At 59.2% G+C, this 19,185-nt stretch overlaps 12 protein-coding genes and 1 non-coding gene across 13 annotated transcripts; 4 read left to right on the top strand and 9 right to left on the bottom strand.

Annotated features, from left to right (window-relative positions):
* Nucleotides 1-639: 639 nt before the first annotated feature.
* A1Q1_00611 (uncharacterized protein) lies at nt 640-1,455 on the bottom strand (the record flags this gene model as incomplete). Its single annotated transcript, XM_014325926.1, has 1 exon — nt 640-1,455. One exon carries the CDS (start codon nt 1,453-1,455, stop codon nt 640-642), a length of 816 nt encoding a protein of 271 aa, XP_014181401.1.
* Nucleotides 1,456-2,125: 670 nt separating this feature from the next.
* A1Q1_t143 lies at nt 2,126-2,223 on the top strand. The gene has a single exon. It is a non-coding gene; the product is annotated as a tRNA-Glu (tRNA).
* A 464-nt stretch (nt 2,224-2,687) lies between these two features.
* Nucleotides 2,688-4,963, top strand: A1Q1_00610 (uncharacterized protein; the record flags this gene model as incomplete). The annotated part of the gene is made up of 5 exons (XM_014325925.1): nt 2,688-2,947; nt 3,338-3,862; nt 3,940-4,340; nt 4,413-4,888; nt 4,943-4,963. The coding sequence occupies 5 exons, from the start codon at nt 2,688-2,690 to the stop codon at nt 4,961-4,963; spliced, it is 1,683 nt and encodes a 560-aa protein (XP_014181400.1).
* Nucleotides 4,964-5,032: 69 nt separating this feature from the next.
* A1Q1_00609 (uncharacterized protein) lies at nt 5,033-6,366 on the bottom strand (the record flags this gene model as incomplete). Its single annotated transcript, XM_014325924.1, has 3 exons — nt 5,033-5,232; nt 5,285-5,457; nt 5,504-6,366. The coding sequence occupies 3 exons, from the start codon at nt 6,364-6,366 to the stop codon at nt 5,033-5,035; spliced, it is 1,236 nt and encodes a 411-aa protein (XP_014181399.1).
* Nucleotides 6,367-6,797: 431 nt separating this feature from the next.
* A1Q1_00608 (uncharacterized protein) lies at nt 6,798-7,718 on the top strand (the record flags this gene model as incomplete). Its single annotated transcript, XM_014325923.1, has 1 exon — nt 6,798-7,718. The coding sequence occupies one exon, from the start codon at nt 6,798-6,800 to the stop codon at nt 7,716-7,718; it is 921 nt and encodes a 306-aa protein (XP_014181398.1).
* Nucleotides 7,719-7,949: 231 nt separating this feature from the next.
* On the top strand, nt 7,950-8,846 carry A1Q1_00607 (uncharacterized protein; the record flags this gene model as incomplete). Its single annotated transcript, XM_014325922.1, has 1 exon — nt 7,950-8,846. One exon carries the CDS (start codon nt 7,950-7,952, stop codon nt 8,844-8,846), a length of 897 nt encoding a protein of 298 aa, XP_014181397.1.
* Nucleotides 8,847-9,010: 164 nt separating this feature from the next.
* On the bottom strand, nt 9,011-9,809 carry A1Q1_00606 (uncharacterized protein; the record flags this gene model as incomplete). The annotated part of the gene is made up of 2 exons (XM_014325921.1): nt 9,011-9,284; nt 9,340-9,809. The coding sequence occupies 2 exons, from the start codon at nt 9,807-9,809 to the stop codon at nt 9,011-9,013; spliced, it is 744 nt and encodes a 247-aa protein (XP_014181396.1).
* A 939-nt stretch (nt 9,810-10,748) lies between these two features.
* A1Q1_00605 (uncharacterized protein) lies at nt 10,749-11,369 on the bottom strand (the record flags this gene model as incomplete). The annotated part of the gene is made up of 1 exon (XM_014325920.1): nt 10,749-11,369. The coding sequence occupies one exon, from the start codon at nt 11,367-11,369 to the stop codon at nt 10,749-10,751; it is 621 nt and encodes a 206-aa protein (XP_014181395.1).
* Nucleotides 11,370-11,927: 558 nt separating this feature from the next.
* On the bottom strand, nt 11,928-14,025 carry A1Q1_00604 (uncharacterized protein; the record flags this gene model as incomplete). Its single annotated transcript, XM_014325919.1, has 5 exons — nt 11,928-12,347; nt 12,389-13,141; nt 13,189-13,535; nt 13,623-13,693; nt 13,838-14,025. 5 exons carry the CDS (start codon nt 14,023-14,025, stop codon nt 11,928-11,930), a joined length of 1,779 nt encoding a protein of 592 aa, XP_014181394.1.
* An 87-nt stretch (nt 14,026-14,112) lies between these two features.
* On the bottom strand, nt 14,113-14,603 carry A1Q1_00603 (uncharacterized protein; the record flags this gene model as incomplete). The annotated part of the gene is made up of 2 exons (XM_014325918.1): nt 14,113-14,430; nt 14,475-14,603. The coding sequence occupies 2 exons, from the start codon at nt 14,601-14,603 to the stop codon at nt 14,113-14,115; spliced, it is 447 nt and encodes a 148-aa protein (XP_014181393.1).
* A 705-nt stretch (nt 14,604-15,308) lies between these two features.
* Nucleotides 15,309-15,797, bottom strand: A1Q1_00602 (uncharacterized protein; the record flags this gene model as incomplete). Its single annotated transcript, XM_014325917.1, has 1 exon — nt 15,309-15,797. The coding sequence occupies one exon, from the start codon at nt 15,795-15,797 to the stop codon at nt 15,309-15,311; it is 489 nt and encodes a 162-aa protein (XP_014181392.1).
* A 1,092-nt stretch (nt 15,798-16,889) lies between these two features.
* Nucleotides 16,890-17,609, bottom strand: A1Q1_00601 (uncharacterized protein; the record flags this gene model as incomplete). The annotated part of the gene is made up of 1 exon (XM_014325916.1): nt 16,890-17,609. The coding sequence occupies one exon, from the start codon at nt 17,607-17,609 to the stop codon at nt 16,890-16,892; it is 720 nt and encodes a 239-aa protein (XP_014181391.1).
* A 411-nt stretch (nt 17,610-18,020) lies between these two features.
* On the bottom strand, nt 18,021-19,031 carry A1Q1_00600 (uncharacterized protein; the record flags this gene model as incomplete). Its single annotated transcript, XM_014325915.1, has 1 exon — nt 18,021-19,031. One exon carries the CDS (start codon nt 19,029-19,031, stop codon nt 18,021-18,023), a length of 1,011 nt encoding a protein of 336 aa, XP_014181390.1.
* Nucleotides 19,032-19,185: the final 154 nt, after the last annotated feature.

The raw sequence follows: 19,185 nt of genomic DNA, 5'->3' as shown, positions 1-19,185 counted from the left end.
GTCGCCGCCTCGAGAGTGCGAACGTGAGGTGCGAGCAACCGTCAACTATCAATCCGATCTGCGCTCAACACGCCATCAGCCTCGGTCATGGACATGTGACCAGGGGCATCCTGCACAGCATTACTGTCACATACCCTTCGGAACGCGCGAGTTGCCCATGGGTGTCCATATGGAGCTACGTTGTCCTGTCATCAGGTCATGGCAGCCCCTGGCCACACATGTCGAAGAGGCTCCGCTCCGTCGACGGCATGTAAGCTTCGTGGGCACCGCCTTGCACGTCCTAACGGAGAGCATGTGGTCACAAGGACGAAGTACAGCATGTCTTACGCCAGGTCACAGAGGCTGCCGTACAAGGCAAGCATGTGATCAACATGCAATCGCCCTGCCAAGCGGACCGAGCAAACCAGGTGGAGCCGGAGCCCCTGCGCTAATCATCCCTGACGTTATCATGTGACGATAACACCAATCTCGGTAACTTACAGACCGAGGTTTTTTCAGCCTCAGCGACTTGTTTTCCTGAAAAGTCGCATGCCTTCTCAGCACTGTGGGGCCTCGGAGACCTTGCGGTCTTGAAAGTAAGTTGCATAGTCTAGTACATTTCGACTGCACACGTCCGGCATCAAGCAGAGGCGTTGAGAGCTACGAGTGCGAATCCTGCCATGTTGGCGGTGATTCCGTATCGGGTGACGGGCCATGGGGATCCTGCGGAGATCTGACAGTGGCGTAGTAATACAGTCCACTGGCCTCAGGAACTGTGACGTTGCCTCTGTACTCGGTGCCGTTCTGGCAGGCTTTGTAGGTCCCAGGGATGATTGCTGCGTTCATTCTAATCGCCATGAATCCCGAGTGCTGGGGTGCGAAAGTGAACTCGTCGGGCACAGCTGGAGGCCATACCTTCTCGGCGAACTTGCGATCCTTCGGCAGGTCAAGCGATTTGTAGTCGCCTGTAACGGGCACAGGTCCGTCGGGCCCACCCGCGGCCCACTGTACCTCGAAGTAGTACCGCTGCGGGTCTCCCGTTCGGACCTTGCAGTGGCCCGGAGAGCCGCACATCACGGCGTTGGAGATTGAAAGCTGCGGCGTAACGGCGTCGAGGTTCCACGTGTCTCGCGCATCGGGCTCGAACTTGGTACACACTGGGTTTTCGGCCGGAGGCTGGAGAGCTGTCACTCCACTGAGCAGAAGGAAGCCGAGGAAAGCCATTGCGAACCAGCTCACTCCCTTTGCGACTTGCGGGTATGCAGCGGACTCGTCAGGCTTTGTGTTCGACCAGTCCTGTAAATAGCATTTGGGGGCCGTCACATTGCCTGTCTTGTAGAGGCAGTCCGTGAATGCGGTTGCTCCTCCGAGATCGAGTAGACACAGGCTGTTCTCCCCAGCGGCGGAGGCGTTGCCGGAAGGGCAGCAGTTGGTGTTGAGTGTATTGTTTTGAGGGAAGGTGCAGTTGTACCACATGTTGCGGAGGTTGATGTGATCATAACCCGCGGCATATCCTTTAGTATGCCTTCGAGTCTCTGCGTAGTATGTCAACGCGATATCTCACCTGAACAGCTGACCTCGGTGCCAGGTTGTTGGAGCAGGGGAGCATTGTCGATGCGCAGCAAGAGACCGAGGGTAGTAAAGCTTACGCTCGCTGTGGAGCCCGAGATCCGGCTCTGGGTCACTTCGTCCGCACTCACGCCCACGCCCACCGTCACAGAAATCACTCAGGCACAGATAACACAAACCCGATTAAGCAACAACGCTGCGCAGGTACCGAAGGGAGTTCGGGTGGCAGCAGCCAGGCCTGAGAGAGAGTCCACTAACTTATAGCTGTTTCTGCTCTGTAACCAAATTGATAGTAAGCATATGAGCCAGGGAACGCGTGCGAGACTGTGCGACGGACCTCGCCTTGCTCTTGTCCAAGCAGCACGATACCGCCCGAGAGGACCCTCTCTCATATACGACCAGGCTCCTAAGCACCTACCTTCTCTGAGACGTCAGCACATCTAATGCTCCGCCGTGTGCTCTGAAGTCCTCCTTCACGGCAACTTTACCAGGCGACCATTCAAGTTCCTGCCGCACTGGCGGACATAGTATGCCGTAGCCCCAGATTCAGCCACACATCAGCAGCTTCAGAAGCACCTCTTCGCTAGTATATCGGTTAGTATAATCGCCTCTCAAACGAGAGTTCCTGGCTTCCAGTGATCGCGATAGAGCAGGGTTCGACTCCCTGGCGGAGAATTCTTTTGCCTTTGAGGCGCACGCATGGTTCTTTCTCTGGTTCTGGACACCAGAGCGGGTGCGGCAGAATTCCCGAGGCACCGCAGCATGCGGGGTGGGTGGTGCAGAGTCTGCTGCGGTGGAGGTGGAGGCCGATCGGAATCTAAGCATCGTGCGGATCAACATTTGTCCATCTCCTCTCTTCCTCAAACAACAGTCGCGGGCGACTCACAGCGCTGTGCTCAGCGAAGCAGACTTTTTGTAAGTCGGCAGGCTCTTCTGCAGCTAACCTCAGCCGTCCACCCTCTCCGCGACACCACAACCTGAACTTTGCACCCTTCCCTCGACTCATGAGCGATCAAGCAGAGTCGGCCCAGCCCCAGGCGCCGGCTTAGTACGCTGCTCCTGGCTCTGCAGAGCACTACTCATCGTTTCCGCCTCCCGAGGGTGTTAACCGAAAGCGCGTCCTCGCCCTACTCGAAGAGATGAAAGCATGCACCGCCGAGCTCGACGCCGGCATGCTGTTCGTGAAAACAAGCTGGCCGCTGTTCAAGTCCGAGGTCGAAGCCTTCCAAGGCAGTCCTGGCGGGCCAACTCAGACCCCCGACACTATCCGCACTGTCATGGAGTTCAAGCGCACGCAGGAGGAGTTTGATCACATCTTCACCCGACTTGAGACGCAAGCCGGTGCTCTGCGCCGGCTGCGGGTGCAAGTCATGCATGCTTGGTGTGCTCCCTCTGAGACGTAGGTACATATGTGTGTACTCTGCATGCATCGTGTTTGTATGGGTTTTATGATTGATGGAAGATTCGTAGTACGTGAGGTGAGCCTTCGGCCACTCGAGTGGTTCGATTAAGCTAGGCGACTCGACCGGACGTAAAGGCGTTAGGCATCATCACTAATGTCTCCCTTCCTCCCCCTTGTCCACCACCAACCAACTCTTGTGTCAACCTCGCTTGAAGATCTGTTCTCTGCAGAGAAACAGACCGGTATCCTATTCCACCTATCAATCTCTGGCTCCCCACCAGTTACTTGTCTTGCAAGCATGTCCGAAACCTCCGCCGCCTCCCTTCCTGCGGTCTAGGAATCCGAGTCGCCGACGTCTCCGATCTCGACTCCCTTGTTCCTCCCAAGCTCGGCTCCGTCAACAGCAGTCGAGACCGACACAGTCGCATCTTCCGCAGACTCACTCTTCGAGGACAATCTGCTTGATGTAGACGAGCAGCCCGACACACCTCCTACGTCGTTGCCCGATACCTCGTCCGAGGCAGACCCCGCGGCACTCCTCGATGAGCCCGACGAGCTGAACGAGCTGAATGCCAGCGACGTCGACCCCGACATTCCAGACCTCGTGGGCGAAGCCGAAGCGTCCGTCAACGCTCTGCTGGCCGGTATCGTCGCATTTACGAACCCGGGCATGTTTGAGGACATGATGCACCTCATCGATTGTGCAGGGCAGTATGACGCCGGCCTTGAGTGGTTCGAGGAACACTTTCACGCGCACCGCGTCCACATCAAGGCGTTCGAAGACAACTCGCACAAGACGGCCGCTGAACTTGAAGATCTCGTGCGTGCAACGGAGGAACTGGAATGCATCTCGAAGAAGCTGAAGGAGATGCGTCGCAACCTGAGGTTGGCCGAGAATCGGTTCAGGCGCAAGTATCTCTGCGAATGCTAGCTTGTCGCTTGTTCCTAACTTGTAGCTTTCATGCATACGTTGGTATGTCTCATTGCAGACACGCAGACACACAAGCAGTTGGTGACTCGAGAGGTCGAGAACCGGGTGCTTCACAACAAGATCTCTCAGACGTACTCGAGTTGAGTCACCCGGCCCGGAACCAAAGGCTGCGGCGCACATCATGTCACCTTCCTATCGTTCTCCGTTCCTCAACCTCTCGCTCCGACCTTCTCACCACGTCCCCATCGATGAGCCACTATTCCAGACCCTTTCAACCTCATTCGGTGCCAGCTTTCGCGTACTTCGCCCACCCTCCTCGCGCCATGACCGAGCTCAAGAACCAAGATCCTCGCGTCTCATCGCTCTACAAGATCCCTTCCTCCGCGCCGCGCCACTTGCGCTGGAAAAAGATCCTGCGCACAAGCAACCCCACTACTCCATCCATTGACGAGCTCTTCAGTACGCCCATTCCAGCTGCCTCGCCTGTCTCGCCCGCCTCGTCTGCCTCCTCGACGATCCCGGCCTAGCAAGCCGAACTCCCCGAGCAGACGGCGCAGCTCGCCCGCTCTGGTCCCAACGCGAGCCCCTCAAGCAGCAACAGCAAACGCAAGCGTCTCCTGGAAGCTGAGGAAGACGGCCTCGCCTCCGCCCACCGCAAGGTGCACATCATGCACGAGATGCTGAGCCACTCCTCCAGCTCCAGCACCAGTGACGACGGTCTCGATCCCGGTGCCGAGGCGCTCGCGCGCCTCCTCACCTTCAAGGAGGACGCAGAGGACAAGCTCGCCCTCGCCTCGGCCGAAAAGAACATTCTCCAGCGTCGCAAGGACGCATTGCAGGCCGAGGTGCGCCAGTTGAAATCGGCGCTGCTCGCGAGCCAGGTGCAGGTCGCCGAGAAGGAGAAGCACATTAAGGCGCTCAAAACGTACCTCGACGAATCTCCCAATGAGAAGATTAAGGAACTCGAGGACAAGGTCGACACCCTCGAGAGGCAGAATGCACAGCACGTGCGAGCTCGCATCGACTGTCCCTGTTGTTCTCTGGACTGAGCTGGATACCAGGTACTCGCTGGTAGACTGTAGCACCCTGCGATGGCGATGGAAATGTACATGACTTCTTAGCTGGATACAATGGATAAAATACTGATACACTCATGATACAGGCTGAGACGCGTTCTCTCGCGCCTCGCGCTCCGCCTTCTTCTTCTCGGCTGCGCGGTTGGCGGCAGTCCTCTTCTTGCGCGCTTGCAGCACCTTCTCCGCCTTGCGTGCTTTGCCCGCTGCCTTTGCGACGGCTTTCTCGGCCCGTCTGGCCTCCTTCTCTGTGCGGCGTTGCGCCTTCTCCTTCAGGTCTGGACGTCAGCTGACCTGTCCTCACGCAGCAGCTGGACAGAGGCGACTCACTCTTGACCGTAGTCTCCGTCACGCGGCTGCACGCAAACACGCTGTCGCGCTGCCGCAACAGCTTCTTCGGTGCGGCGCGAGCATCGGCCAGAATCTTGAGGCGATGCGCTTGAAGATCGTCAGCGGACGAGTGGAAGAGCTTCTCAAGTCGGGCGTTGGCGCGATTGATAATCCTGGATGTCAGCTCGAGAGACCGGTAAACGCAGCTGTGGTACTCACTCCGGGTCCACCGTCAGCGCCGCCGCGCCCATGACCGCCTTCCAGTCGAGCGGGTCCATGGTGCTCCTCACTCTCTCGGTGCCTGGCGGTCGGAAGGCTGCGATGCCGGCCAGTGTCCGGTCGACCTGGGCTTGGACATTGGCGGCAATGTGATACGCGACCTCGGGGTCCATATCATCGTCGTCGCTGAGATCTGAGTCCAGCTCGTCTTCCTCCCTCTCTACTTCATCGGCTCCCTCAGCAGCGGGCAGGAAGCGTCCCTGCTTGTTACGCGGCTTGTCGACAGTCGGACCCTTGAATTTGGTGCGTTGATAGCGCAACCGCTCGCGAGTCGCCATGTCCGCCGCTGCCTCCTGCACGCTTTCACTCAGACTCTGCTCGGCGACCACATTCTTGGGATACTCGGGCCAGAGTGTGCGGCGCTTGTCTTCTTCTTGCCGGAGTTCACTGGGCTGCCCACCCAGGTGTTCTGGCATCGAGGCTCGAAAGGCGGCACGCTCGCGCCGGAGGAAAAGCCGACGCTCGTTCCTGTCTGCTGTTCGTGGAGTGGGAATGATGCCGGATGGACCAGAGGAACGGCGGGACATTGCCACAACAGGCGACGAGCCGCGGGACGATGGGTTGGGGGTCGGTGACCATAGCGGCGCGCCGAGGAGGGCAGGACCGAGAGATGTCGCATCGCGGAGAGCTAGTGAGCCGACGAGGTGCGAGTAGCCCTCCAGCTCTGCGCGAGTCGGGGGAAGGTTGGTCGGCGACGGCGGGGCAGTGTCGGTCCTCTCGCTACGCTGTGTCGGTGTGAGCTCTCTCGAGCCCCTCGACTCGTCGTCTGACGGTTCCGGCGTCGGCGACAGACTGCCCGGCATCGTGTCGTCGGCCGCGTGGGTATCAGGGGTCGCGAGAGTGGTGGATGGGGTTGAGCAACAACAAACAACCATGCATGGCGCTCTCATCGAAATCTCGAGTGGAGGTTGAGAACAACCCCTGACGTGGCCCACGTGTCGTTGATACCGACGCGTCTGACTTCTCTCGCCACCCAGCCACCATCATGAACGGGACCAAAATTCGCAATGTTACGCGTCCCAGCACCGTCATGACGCGCTCGAGCCTCCTTTCGATTCTTGCATCATCCACTCAACTGCTCTTCTTGACATCTTGTACACGGCCATGGGGACTAAGTGAGCTTCGGACGCCTTTCTTAGCTGACGTCAGGGCTGTGCGGACATATGGCCGCGCTCGACCCCGGGGGTCGTCCCCACCAAGTCTGGTCGCCTCGGGCGGCCTCACGCCCCAGTCGATGCTCTTCACGCCGAGTCCGCCGAGCACGCCGCCGAAAGTTCTGAAACGGCGGGCAACCTCGGAACCTACGTCACCGTCGCCGAAGAAGCCTCTCGCCGACGTTGACACGAACCGTTCCTCCTCCCCTCTCACCACCTCATCGACGCCGAAACTCCCACCCGTTCCCGCCAAGCCGAAACAGGGCACACTGCTCGGCTTCATCACACGGAAACCGGCAACGGCACGGCCAACGAAGCGACCACGAGATGACGAACTGGCCGAGAAGAAGGTTAAGTCGAAGCGCAACGAGCAGCTCGTCTTCACGCAGGGAACGAGACAGACCTGCAAGCAGTGCAACATGGCGTGGATGCGCGGGGTCGATGACGAGCTGCACGCTCAGCATCACTCGCGTGTCCTCGATGGTGTGCCAGTCACGAAGGCGCAGAGCTTCTCTTGGACTCTGGCCACGAGCAAGCCGCTAGCGAAGGGTAGCGCGGCGATCTACATGGCCGACTACACCGCTGGCAAGGTGACAGAAGCATGCGACGCGGTTGACCGAGTGCTCAGCGCCGCAACCCTCCCAGCCGAGGTCAGGGGGAAGTGCAAGGTCTTCCTCGCTGTTGTCGGCACCCGCATCGTCGGTGTTACTGTTTCCCAGCCTATCAAGCACGCAATGGCCGTGATCGAGGACTCGGGCGACGCAGTCAAGTGCGACCCAAAGCGGCTCCCGACACCGTTAGGGATCCATCGCGTGTTCACGGTCCCAAGCCTCCGCGGCCAAGGATTAGCGGCTGCGATGCTCGATGCCGCTGCCGGACACACAGTTTATGGGCGCAGCTTCAAACCAGAGGAGGCGGCGTTCTCCCAGCCAACCGAGGGTGGACGCAAGGTCATGCGCAAGTGGGGAGTCACGAGGGTCTTCGAGGAGGACGACCAGTAACAGGTTGCTTGCAGTTCTTGTTGTATGTATGCTTATTGGATCCTGACCTCATCTGAAGACCCATTTACGACAGGAGTCAAGCCAGGCTCACCACAGTTCGCATCGCCGCACCGACGGGCCCTCGCACTCCACGACCACACAGCTCCGAGTGTGCACCGATGGCGCACTCCCGCTGCCAGCACATCAAGAGGTGTTCTTGCAATCTAACATCCCTCCATAAACGCATCCAACATGCCTAGGGACAGGGGATCGCCCACTGCACCCCCTCACGACCCCGTTAATGGGCAACAGGAATTCGTCAACAGCCACGCCGCCCACTCGCAGAACAACAACCAACAGTTCAACCACCACGAGGCCAATGGTCACCGGACTGATGCCGCCCATGTGACCACCCAACAGGTTGCCACTGCACCTGTCGACGATGAGGGCAACCCTCTCGCGCCGCTGGAGATTGACGACGACCTCCTTCCTCAAGCCCTCCATGCTCAACTCGCCCTCTCGCGTGCCCGCCAGACCGCCGCCGAACTCGCCGCGCATGGCCTGGAGGCGGAGAATGGCATCCTCCGTCGCGCACTCGCCGAAGCTGAAGCAGATGCCGCGCCTGTTCGCGCGAGGGCGAGGGCGCTGCAGCGCGTCTCGCACCGCCAGCAGCGCCTGATCGATCTGCAGTGGCTCATGCTGGACCGGCGCGGGGTCGAGGTGCCCCACTCCGTTCTTGGGGAGGGACAGGCTCGCACCGCTGCAGCAGCAGCAGCCAACGGAACCAACACCAACGGCACGGGCGACACTGAGGGCGGCACTCCGACCCACTCTGACGCGAACAGCAACGCCGCGAACAACGCCGAATCCCAGGCAATCGACGCAATGACCCTCCTCTCCCGCGCCGAACGCTCGCTCGCCTCCGCCTCCGACTCTCTGTCCGCGCTCGGCGTCCTCCTCCAGGCTGGGAACACTACGGTCGGACACGCGGACATTATGGCCATCAAGGGACAGATCGACGGGCTGCACCGTACTTGGGCGCCGCTGCCTGCTTTCCACTATGCGCATGCTAGTCTGAGGGGCAACGCTGCTGGTCAGAGGCTGGTTGATGGGCTGGGCGGGATTGAGGCGTACTGGACCAAGGACTAGTCCACCCATACCCATCACAGCCTAGCGTCAGCGTACGAGAAGGACAGGACCGAAAGAAGGACTGGAGAACAGAAACAGGGAATGCATAGTTTGACAGGCGCGACCATTACAATCAATTTGACTATCTTCGACAGAGGAGAATGAGCTTTAGGAAACACCGGAGGTTATCTCGGGCGGCGTGCGAAGGTGGCCTGCAGCCGCTGCATAGCGCAGTATAGTGGCCAGTGCGTGTCCCTGATCTCCACTGGATCGGCACGCTCGGCACGCACATACGTGTACACAGTATCCAGCCTCGCTTCAGCGGACCGCAGGTCGGCGTACACTTTGCACAAGGTGGTGGCTGGTTCTTCCAGCTCGCTTGGGCCGGCACTGACGTCGGTAGCGGTGCTATGATGGCTCAGACGACGGGGGCTAGTGATCCTGTCGGCGTTGGGAGGACTGGGGTCAGCTCAGCAACGGAACTCACGGAGCTGCAGAACAAGATGACTCTTACTTGATGGCGTCCCTGCTGTCACCACCGCTGGACGCAGTATTCGTTGGCGTAAGAGGCTGCACCTCGCGCTGAATGAGCAGGGCCTCCAGCTCCTTCACACGCTCCTCGAGATCCATGTTCTGCGATCGGAGTTGAGCATTGGCAACACGCAGTCCATCCGCTGCCGTCCGCTGAAGAGTCGTCTCAGCCTGAGCTGCGCTAAGCCTCGCTTGTGCGAGCACGAGGGCCGTGGCCGGATCGAGAGTGGGATCGGTAGGCGGGGCGGAACGACGGCGAGTGTGGCCTCTCACAAAGCGGGGTTCTGAGAGTGTCGGAGTTGAGGACGCCGAGCGGCGCTCGGGACTCTCGCTGATAGGCTGGAGGGTCGTGGGTATCGTGACCGTCATACGGGCTGGTGTTGCGAAAGGCAACTGTGGTGATGGTGACTGATTGGAGAAAGGGGATGTTTGGGCTGCTGGTGACACCTTCATGTGGACGCTGGGAAAGGAAGTGGCCCGTTCTAAGATTCGCGTCGGACCGGGCGTGGCATTGTCGGACCCGAATCAGACGCGTTGGGATCTGCGCCGCATCCCTTCCAAACCAGGCAGATCGCGAGGTGTAGAAGGGTCGACCGATTATTTGCCGATCGCCGAGATAACGCCCTTAGCGTCTTTGGTGTCCAGAATGACCCTATTCAAGCACAGTCACATGGGCAACGACGCATGCTTGGCGATGCTGAATGACAACAGGTCTTCGCCTGGTAGTCATGCACTGATAGCCAGCTGCAAGACTGGACTAGCTCACCGTTACACAATGCATTGTCCTGTCGTCCAGCTCTCTATGTGCAAATCTACCAGTGTCCAAGCTGTCTATGTATGCACGACAATGTCTAGATGGGAATCTATGTATGGATATCTGTGGGGGAAGAGGAGAGAAGTGTATCCGCTCCACGACTGCGGTACTGCGTCCCTTGACTGCGGCCATCTTGCCGGTCTGGACCCGATAGTCCCTGTTCGGAGTATTCCACCTCGACTGCGGGTCCTTTACTGACGCTGGGTCGTTCAGCTGATCGCAGTCTAACCAAACAACGAGCAGCTGATCGTAGTGGCTGTGGAGCTCGGTCGGGTGCCCTTAAGGTAACAATGGCATGTGAACCGTAAGCCATGGCGGTGACGTTGACGAAAGGACACAGGCCTGCGCGGGCGAGGGGTTGATTTTAGATGCCGAAGTGGAGACCACGAGGACGGGTGGGTCAGATGACGACGGTCGAGGAGAGGCACAGCTGTCGACTGTGCCGAGATGCCGCCGAGACGTTTTGGGTTAGGTGGGAGGAATGGTTTCCGCTTCGATCGAGAGAGCCGCGAGTCGTTGGAACCGTGGAAAGTGGGTTGGGAATATGCGGTGACTGCGAGTTGAGGTGGCAGCACCGCTCACATCGTCGCCCTCACGACGGACACCTTGTCCATCCTCCGCTTGAGAGTCTCATTCTCGACTTCCAGCTGGGCAACGCGGCGCTTCAGTGCTTCCTTCTCCCCGTCGTTTTCTGCATCGGCTCCCGCACATCGTGCCGCATCTGTGAATGGTGTTGCAGCTTTCACGATCTGAACATTCTCGCGGCGAACATCGACAAGCTTCTGCGTCAGGTCTCCGATCGTGTGGTGCAGATCTGCGATAATCGAGTCCTTGGCGTCCAGATCCTCCATCGCCTCGAGGAGTGAACGGGAGACCTCGGCGCTCTTACGCTCGAGCAGCTCGTAGTGCTCTTCCGGGCTGCGAAGGCGGGGTGATGAACGCAATGAGGGGCATGGGGAGGCGCGAGAGATCGTATGCGGGCTCAGACCTGGACAGGCGGGGATACGGGCCGGAGGAGCCATGGACGACATGGAGGAGACGGAAGTTGGTCTTGAGCGGCCAGAGGGGGCTGGGGACTTGATTCGCACTGACCGGAATGAGGGGACTGGGGATGATTGAGGAGTACGTCCTGGCATGGACGAATGCGGCGACGGGACGTGGACGTTCGCGTACTGTGCTTGTGGGGCAACGGCTGCCATGGCGATATATATGGAACGGGAGCGAGGGCGGTCAAGCAGAATGGGGCAGGGTATGAAGATTGGAGCGGGAGGACGAAGCACTCATCTAATTCCAGCCAGCTGTTTATACGTGCATGAGTGACTGCGACGCGTATCTGGCGACGCGCGCATGCATGCATGGAATCAGCTTTTCTGAAGCCGTTTTCACACAGGACGCGCAATGAGCAATCGACGAGCGGAGTATCATGCACCGCGTAGTGAGGTCATGCCCGACGTTATCGCGGCATCTGACGCGCTTCGTCGGGCCGTAGTTTCCGCAGTGCGCGTAGTGAGGTGGTAACTTCAGGGTTGCTGCGATCATCCTTTGCTTCCAGCCGTTCTGGCCAGTTCCACTCCTGCGCGTTGCGGTGCATCCCTGGGCAAGTTCCCTGGGCACGGCGTCATGGCCAGCGCTGGCTCACTCATACACATATGCATAAAGCTTGCTTTACTGGAGGCAAAAGCCTCTTCAGTCACCGGCATAACCGAGACCGAAAGACTACGTTGCGCTCGCTACGCGGACGGCAGCGCACGGCTGTGCTAGCGGAGCAGTGCTCCGATCTTCTTTGACTTGAGACGCATCGCAGCAAGTTCCAGGCTTTGCTCATCGATCTTCTCCCTCTTCACGGTGATCTGGTCGTCCTTGATCGAAAGCTGAGTGTTCTTCGAGACTATATCGTGAGCCAGCTCATCACGTTTCTTGGTCAAGTGGTCGATCTCCTTTGACTGCGCCTTGTTCTTGCTTTTGAGCCAGCGCACCTTGCGCAGGTGCTCCTCGGCTTGCTTCTTGAGATCCCTGTCCGTGTTCAACGCACGCTCCTTCCACTGCTTGACGCCTGCCTCGAGCTTGTGAACAGTGCGCTTCTTGTTGTCGAGAAGTTCGTTCAGTTCCGCAATGTATGTATCGTTCTGGTCGCCCGCCTCAAGAAGTTCGCGCCTCAGCTGCTTGTTCTCGTCCTTCTAGTCTGTGTGAGCACGACGCAAGCGGTTGGGCTGCTTACCAGCCTGGCGACTTGACGCTCAGCTTCACTCGCACGACATTCGGCTTCAAGGAGGTTGTGCTCTGCCTCCTCTCGAGCTTCCTCCGCCAAGGCAAATTCTTCGCTCCTCTCCTCCTCGTCTGTCTCTGCCTGAGCTTCGGCCGCATAGAGGCGTTCCTCGAAGTCAGCTGCAGTTTGTTCGGCCTCCACCATTGCGGCTTCGCTAGCGGCGGCGGTCTCCTCGGCGTCGGAGACACGGCGCTCAGTGGCTGCGAGACGTTCCAAAGCGTCGGCCAGCAGACGCTGCACGGTGGATGCGCGATCTTCGGCGACTGCGGTTTGCGCTTGCGCTTCAGACCCGGCGCTTTCGGCATCGAGGACGGCACGCTCGGCGATGGTGGCACGCTGCTTTGCTTCCTGGACACTCATCTCAGCCGACTTGAGACAGCATTCCAACGTGTACGCACGGTACTCCGCAGCAGACGCGCGACGATTGGCGAGCGCTCCGCGCTCTTCCGCTTGGCGCGCACGGAAGTACGCCGCCGAGGTGCGCACATGGGCCATCTGAGAACGTTTCTCTAGTTGGTGGAGGCGACATTCGGCGTCGGCGGCCCGTTTCTTGTATTCGGCGAGATGACGCTCCGCGGCGGCTGCATCTTCGGCATGCTGGTCCGCGCTTTCGATGGCAGCTTGCTCGACAGCGAGTACTCGGTTCTCAGCAGCGGCTTTGGCTTCCTCGAGCTCGGCGAGATGACGCTCCGCACGCAAGGCGCGCTGTTCAGCAGCACCTCTGGCCGTCTCGACTCAGCGAGGCGACAGACTGCATTTTCGGCGGCACGCTGCCTATCGGCATTTGCACGGGTCTCGGTCGCTAGAGCGTCCGCACGAGCGTTCGCTGCCTCCGTCTTGGCAGCCGCGGAGTTGCGGTCGGCATCATCCGCCAGACGCTTGAGCTCTGCTGCGCGCCTTTCGGCCTCGGAAGCTTGCAGCTTGGCCTCTGCCACTTGAAGCTTGAGCTGAAGGATCTGGGTCTCACAGTCGCAGGAGCTCGAAGGGATGGTGCGCTTGGGGGGTTCAGCGACGAAGCCGGACACGATGAGACGCAGGCGTTGATTGATGTTGGCGAGCTCTTCCTCTGCCTTGCGCTTCGTTCCGCGTTCGGGCGAGACTTGCTAGGTCCCACTGCCTAGAGACATGGCGAGGAAGGTCGATGGAATGCTCGATTGACGAAAGGTTCGCGTCGAGGCAGATTCACAAAGCAAGCGGAGATGAGGGAGGGGCAAGAGCGAAAAGCCAGGAGGCGCCTGTCCTGCCTTGTAGAGCCCTCTGGTTGACGTCTGAGTGAAGGAGATGCGGTTCGTGAAAGAAGTGAGATGTGGTGACGCAACTGACCCAGTCCAGTCAACCCCCTCGTGGTGGTCGTTTGCTTCCGTCCCTCCTCGCGGTGATCCTTGCCGATCTTCGACTCACTTGGGTGTCGTCCAATCCTTGCTAGGTGGAGTTCCTTGGACAGCGACCTCGGGTGGACAAGGCGCTGTTAATGCAATGGCCAGCTCAACTCTATGCATCAAGGGCGAAGGGGCTAGCGGTGTGGGAGAACGTGTCACACGTGAGAGGGAAGACACCGAGATTGTGAGTTGAAGACCGACTGCCCCCATTGTTCTTTTGGTCAAGGGGTCTACGGAATCAAACGATGCTGAAATTCGAAAGCTGTGGATGTATGCATTAGGAGGTTAAACTGCAAGCTAGCCCTGGGTGTCGGCGGCGTCGACGTTGAACAAGCTGTCCAGGCAATGCTGCGTTTTCTCAGCTTCCTTCGCCTGCTTGGCGAGCACCTCATCCTGCTCCGCAATTCGACGCTTCAGGACTTCGACCTCCTTTCTCGCCGTTGCGGCCTCCTTCTTCCAGTTGGCTCCTTCCTTCCTGGCCTCTTCAAGCTCCTGGCTGGCACCTCTGGTAGCCGCAGCCTGCGCGCGCAGCTCCTCCGCCTGGAACCTGTACCTGTCTTGAAGTTTGGAGTTGTCTTCCCTCAGCTTGTGGATCTCTAGCTCGAGGGCGTGCATCTGTTGGTTAGGTCCCTGCACGTGAAGCCGGTTGAATGACATACCTTGCGCTTCTGCTCCTCCTGCTGAACATTGGAAGAGCTGCCGGCGTTGAGAATTGGAGCCGGACCGTCCGCGAATTGGCGGAAGACGAGCTCGTACTTCAGCGTTGGCGCAGGCTCAGGCGTCATCATGCGTGCGCGCTTGCTGGGACTGGCGATGGTGGAAGCGTCGTCCCCTGCGTCCGCCGTAAGGCCATTCTAGGGCTCGGGCGTGCGGGGTCCGGTAGTCATGATGCTGGCGCCGGGTTGTGGTATCGCTGAAGGTGATGGCCCCGTTGGCTGAGAAGAGTTTGCAGGGTAGGTATGGCCGAAAGCTTGAGCGGAGGAAGGGGGGGTTGGCAGAGGCGACTGTGCCTGCTGAAACGCTGGCGGGAGAGATGCGTGGGCGTGTTGATGTGAGTGCCGGTAGTTGGTCATGGGAGTGAGGCAGACCACAACGCTGTGCGAGTGCTGACTGTTCGGAGGTCGAGTTGATGAGAGGTGAGCTATGTTGAGAAGGCGAAGCCTATCGTTGTTGACTTCACTTGGACGGATGAGTGGACTGTACGTTGGTCGCTGATGACGGAGTTAAATCATGGCTAGCTGGTGGCGTGAGGCACAGGTCACATCCGCGCCCCCGGCATTCACTGTGAGCGGTAGATAGTAGCCGAGATCCCTCCCTCACCCAGAATGAGCTGCATAGTGCACAACGTTGGGCTATTGACATCTCAATGAGAAGAATGGTGTGCGAACTCGGGGCTGAATGCGAAGAATCACTCGTTCTTGGGCCAGTGCAATAGCGGTTCCGACCTTGGTCGTTGTTGCTCCCTGGTCGCCGTGCATTCTCGAGCTGGGAACCTAGTCCTCCCGCCTTGCACATTTCAGGTTACGCTCCTCACCAAGATCCTTGGTCAAAGAGCTCCTCCTGAGGAACGAGTGAATGGCACTCAGCTCGTCCATCCTCTTAGCCAACACCGCGAGCTGCTCAGCAGATGCCTTCTCCGTTCGTGCCGCCAGATCGTACGGATTGTGCTTGTAACTGATGGGGAAGCCCGATCCTGCCCCGGCGATAGTGATGTCCCTATGTGAGATACCCTCGGCCAGGAGCGCGATGTGGTCCCTGCTGGCTTCGATGTATGCAGATTGGGCCTTGATCAGCTCCGCTTGGACGTCTTCGAGACTATCGAGCTTGTTTGTGGTCTTATCAAAAAACTCGTCGACTGCTTGTTCACGGTGGTGTCGGAGCTCATCGCGTTGCCGAGTAGATTGTAGGTGAAGGTTGGTGGTGACGAGGTTGTCCGTGGTTGATGGAAATGCGTCGTCACATCGTGGGCGGTTGCCTGTCATGCCGGACGAGGAAGGCGCAAGGCGCAAAGGTGGACGTTGCGTGCGAGGAGCAGCACACACTGACGCCCTCCGGCCTTTCGGAACAAACATCGAGCGGCCTTGGCCATGGTACGTCTGGCGCGGATGGCGCGAAGACGGCGCGAGTTCAAGAACCAGCACACACTGACGCACGCGGGTCCGTCGGACACACCAATTCGCCAACCGCGAGATCGCGAGCATGCGAGCGCCGTGCGAAATGTCATGCTTGCGGCGTCTCGAGCCCGCGCGGTCGTCCCGCACGCAACTGGGCAGGCTCCCAAGACGTCTATATGAGACTGCTGATCTGTCTGTCAGCTTCTCCTTCCACTCCATCACTCATTCACAATCTTGACTCACACCAACATCCTAGTACCCTGTCGCGTGGGAACGGAACACTCAGAGGGCCGGACGACCGGACATCATTATGAGAGGGCCGGAAGACCGGACACATATTGACTCCCTGTTCGCGTCACGATCGACTCGCTCAGACCAAAGCAGGGCAAGGGGTATGCGTTCCGCAGCGAGGGACACTCAGGTCAGTTTCGAACAAGTGATCTTCCTAACTGTCAGTCCTTTGTCGTCCACGGCCATTCCCAGCGAGGCGTATCGATTCAAGTCAATGACCATAGCCTGGCCGAACAGGTCAGTTAAAAGATCGTCGCCATTAACTGTCAGCCCTTCCTCGTTTCAGACCGACCCGCACAACCTGGACACCTGAACGACAGCAGGATCGGTCAGTTTCCACGTCCGGATGACTTCTAACTGTCAGCGCTCCGTCAGCCCAGATCCCACGGCTTGCCGGACCACATGCCGGGCGACGGTTCGCAACCCTTCTCCACTCCAGCACTAGAGCATGGCCCGCTCTGCCCAACCGCCCGACTGTGTCGCTGGCTGTGTTCCTCCGTCGTGTGAGTACCTGACACCGACTGCTGTCAGCTTCACCGTATCAAGCTTTGTAGCTTACCTAGACCAGACCACCGCATCCTCCTAGCCGTACTACCCCATGTTCCCCATGCACAGGTATCCATACAATTTCTGTCGTCAGCTTCCACCGAGACCCCAGCTCACCTAGCTCTAAAACTTCTTCAGGGCATCCTCAAACTCATCCCAGTGGTTGATATTAACAACAGCCCCCGCCTCCTTCAACACCCGTCCCATGTCCTCCCTCTCCTCCGGCGGGTATGCGCCAAGGTACCCAATCGTCTTGATCCCTGCACGAACCGCAGATGTCGTCCCACTCCTCGAGTCCTCGACAGCCACAGCCGTATCTGCGTTCTTGCCCAGTTTCGCCAGCGCAAATATGTAAATTGCAGGATCGGGCTTGGAGCTTGGTTCCGGCATGGAGGTCGCGGCCGAGTACACCCTGTCGCCGAAGTATCCCGCCAGACCCGTCTTCTCGAGCGACACATTGACGCGCCTCAGCGCCGAGGAAGAGACGACGGCGAGGGTGTACTTCCCACTCCGTTCCAGATCGTCCAGAACGGGTTTCACGCCCTCGCACGGCTCGAGCGCCGCTTGAAGCTTGGCAATGACGACTTCTTCCTCCTTCTTGACGTAGACTTCGAGCTCTTCCTGCGTTATGGGGAGCGAGTACTCAGAGGCGAGGGAGGAGAGCATGCCGCGGAAGTTTTGGCCGACGTATTTCTGCTGCAGAGTCGGACCCGTGAAGGGCTCCAGCGGGAGGGCGTGCGCTTTGATGAGACTGTTGACGAGCTCGGCGCAACCTTCGAAGGCGAGGTGCTCTGAGAGAACGAGCGTGTTGTCGCAGTCAAAGAGGAGGGTGTCGATTGCCATGATGCTAAGTCGGGTGAAGGGGGGATGGTGATGGTGAATGTAAGTGTGCTGGACTTGTAGGAGCTATGCTCAAGCCAGTGCTCGGCGAGTGTACAGTGAGAAGAAGGTCGACGACGGCGGTGACAACAACAAACTCACTTAACGGACGATCGGCCCGACCCCCGCGACTACCCCGCGCGTATCGGCTACCTAACCACAGGTCACATGACGTCAGCGGCGAGACCCTTCACGCGTGTGAGAAACAGACTGCGACGCGTCTGGGTAAGTGATTCGCTGAGATTCGGATCCCTTCGGATTGCATCAGAGTGCTTCAGAGACAAGTCTTGGATCACATTTCGAGCGTTATGGTTACAACGACGACTACAGATTCCTATTCTTCTTCCATCTCCCAGATGCGCACCCACCGATCGCTTAGGCGATGACAGGGGCGGGGGGCTGGCCAGTGAGGGCGCCGCTCTGGAGCTCCTTGAGGATGTACTGGTTGAAGGCGGCGCGGCCGACGGCGAAGACGACACCCCAGAAGGCGCCGCGGAAGAGGGTCGGCCAGTTCTCCTCGGCGATGATGGACTGGACAGCGTCGACGACACCACCATAGCGGACGGGGCGGACGAGGATGTCGTCCTCGGCAGAGTTGCTCGAGCGGGGGCCGACGGGCAGCGGCGTGCCGTCCGCGTCCGAGGGGTGGGACTGGATGCGCGTCGTGACGAGGAGGAAGGGGGCCTGGACGAGAGCAGAGAAGAGAGACCAGGCGAACTCGCCCTCGGGACCGTAGCTCCAGAGAATGTCGGCGTCGGCGAAAGTGAGGGCACGGCCGACAAGAACGTCAAGGATAGTCGAGGTAACAAGGCCGGGGATCTGGTAGAGACGAAGAGGGTTCGACTGCTCAGACTCGGTCATGACAGACTTGAGGTTGAACGACGGGAGGCGGTAGGCAGAGACGAAGGCACGGGCGGCGAGGACGTTGAAGGGAGCGACGAGGAGGTTGAAGGCAACATCGAACAGGATTCCGTTTCCAGTCTGCGTGAACCAGGCCCAGGCGCGGCCGAGGGTGCCGGTCGTGGTAGCGGGGTCGGTAGGGGAAGTGCCCTTGGCGACGGCGACACCGAGAACAATGGCAGCAGGCAGGGACGAGACAAGGTAGGACAGGACCGAAGGGAAAGCACCGTTGAAGAAGCCAGCGATACCCTCGAGCTTGTAGGTACGCTTGAACATCTGGATGAGAGACCAGGAGCGGGGCTGCTCCTCCGAGACCGAGATCTTGTTGACGCCGTTCTTCTCGGTGACGTTGATCTCGTCAATGACGGGGTTGTAGTTGGTCAGGTAGCGGGCGAGGGTGCCGGCGAAGGGGACGCCGAGAAGCGTGACACCGACGCCGGGCAGGAACGCGGCCGCGCTGAACTGGATTCCATCCGCTGCGGTCATGATGGAAAAGTGAGTTGGCTTGAGGTGAGGAAAGAAGGAGAATCAAGCTCGGGCAGAGGGATGATATAGCTATGGGAAACTCGGCGGGCCCTTTTCGTGACGCTGCCCCGCGTGCTCCTGAGTGCTTTCACCTGGTTACGTCGCCAGGCATCGT

This window comes from Trichosporon asahii (assembly GCF_000293215.1).
Source record: "Trichosporon asahii var. asahii CBS 2479 unplaced genomic scaffold scaffold00025, whole genome shotgun sequence".
In the NCBI taxonomy this organism is placed as follows: Eukaryota; Fungi; Basidiomycota; class Tremellomycetes; order Trichosporonales; family Trichosporonaceae; genus Trichosporon; species Trichosporon asahii.
Note: the sequence above shows the minus strand (reverse complement) of the source record. Positions and strands in the feature narration are given on the sequence as shown.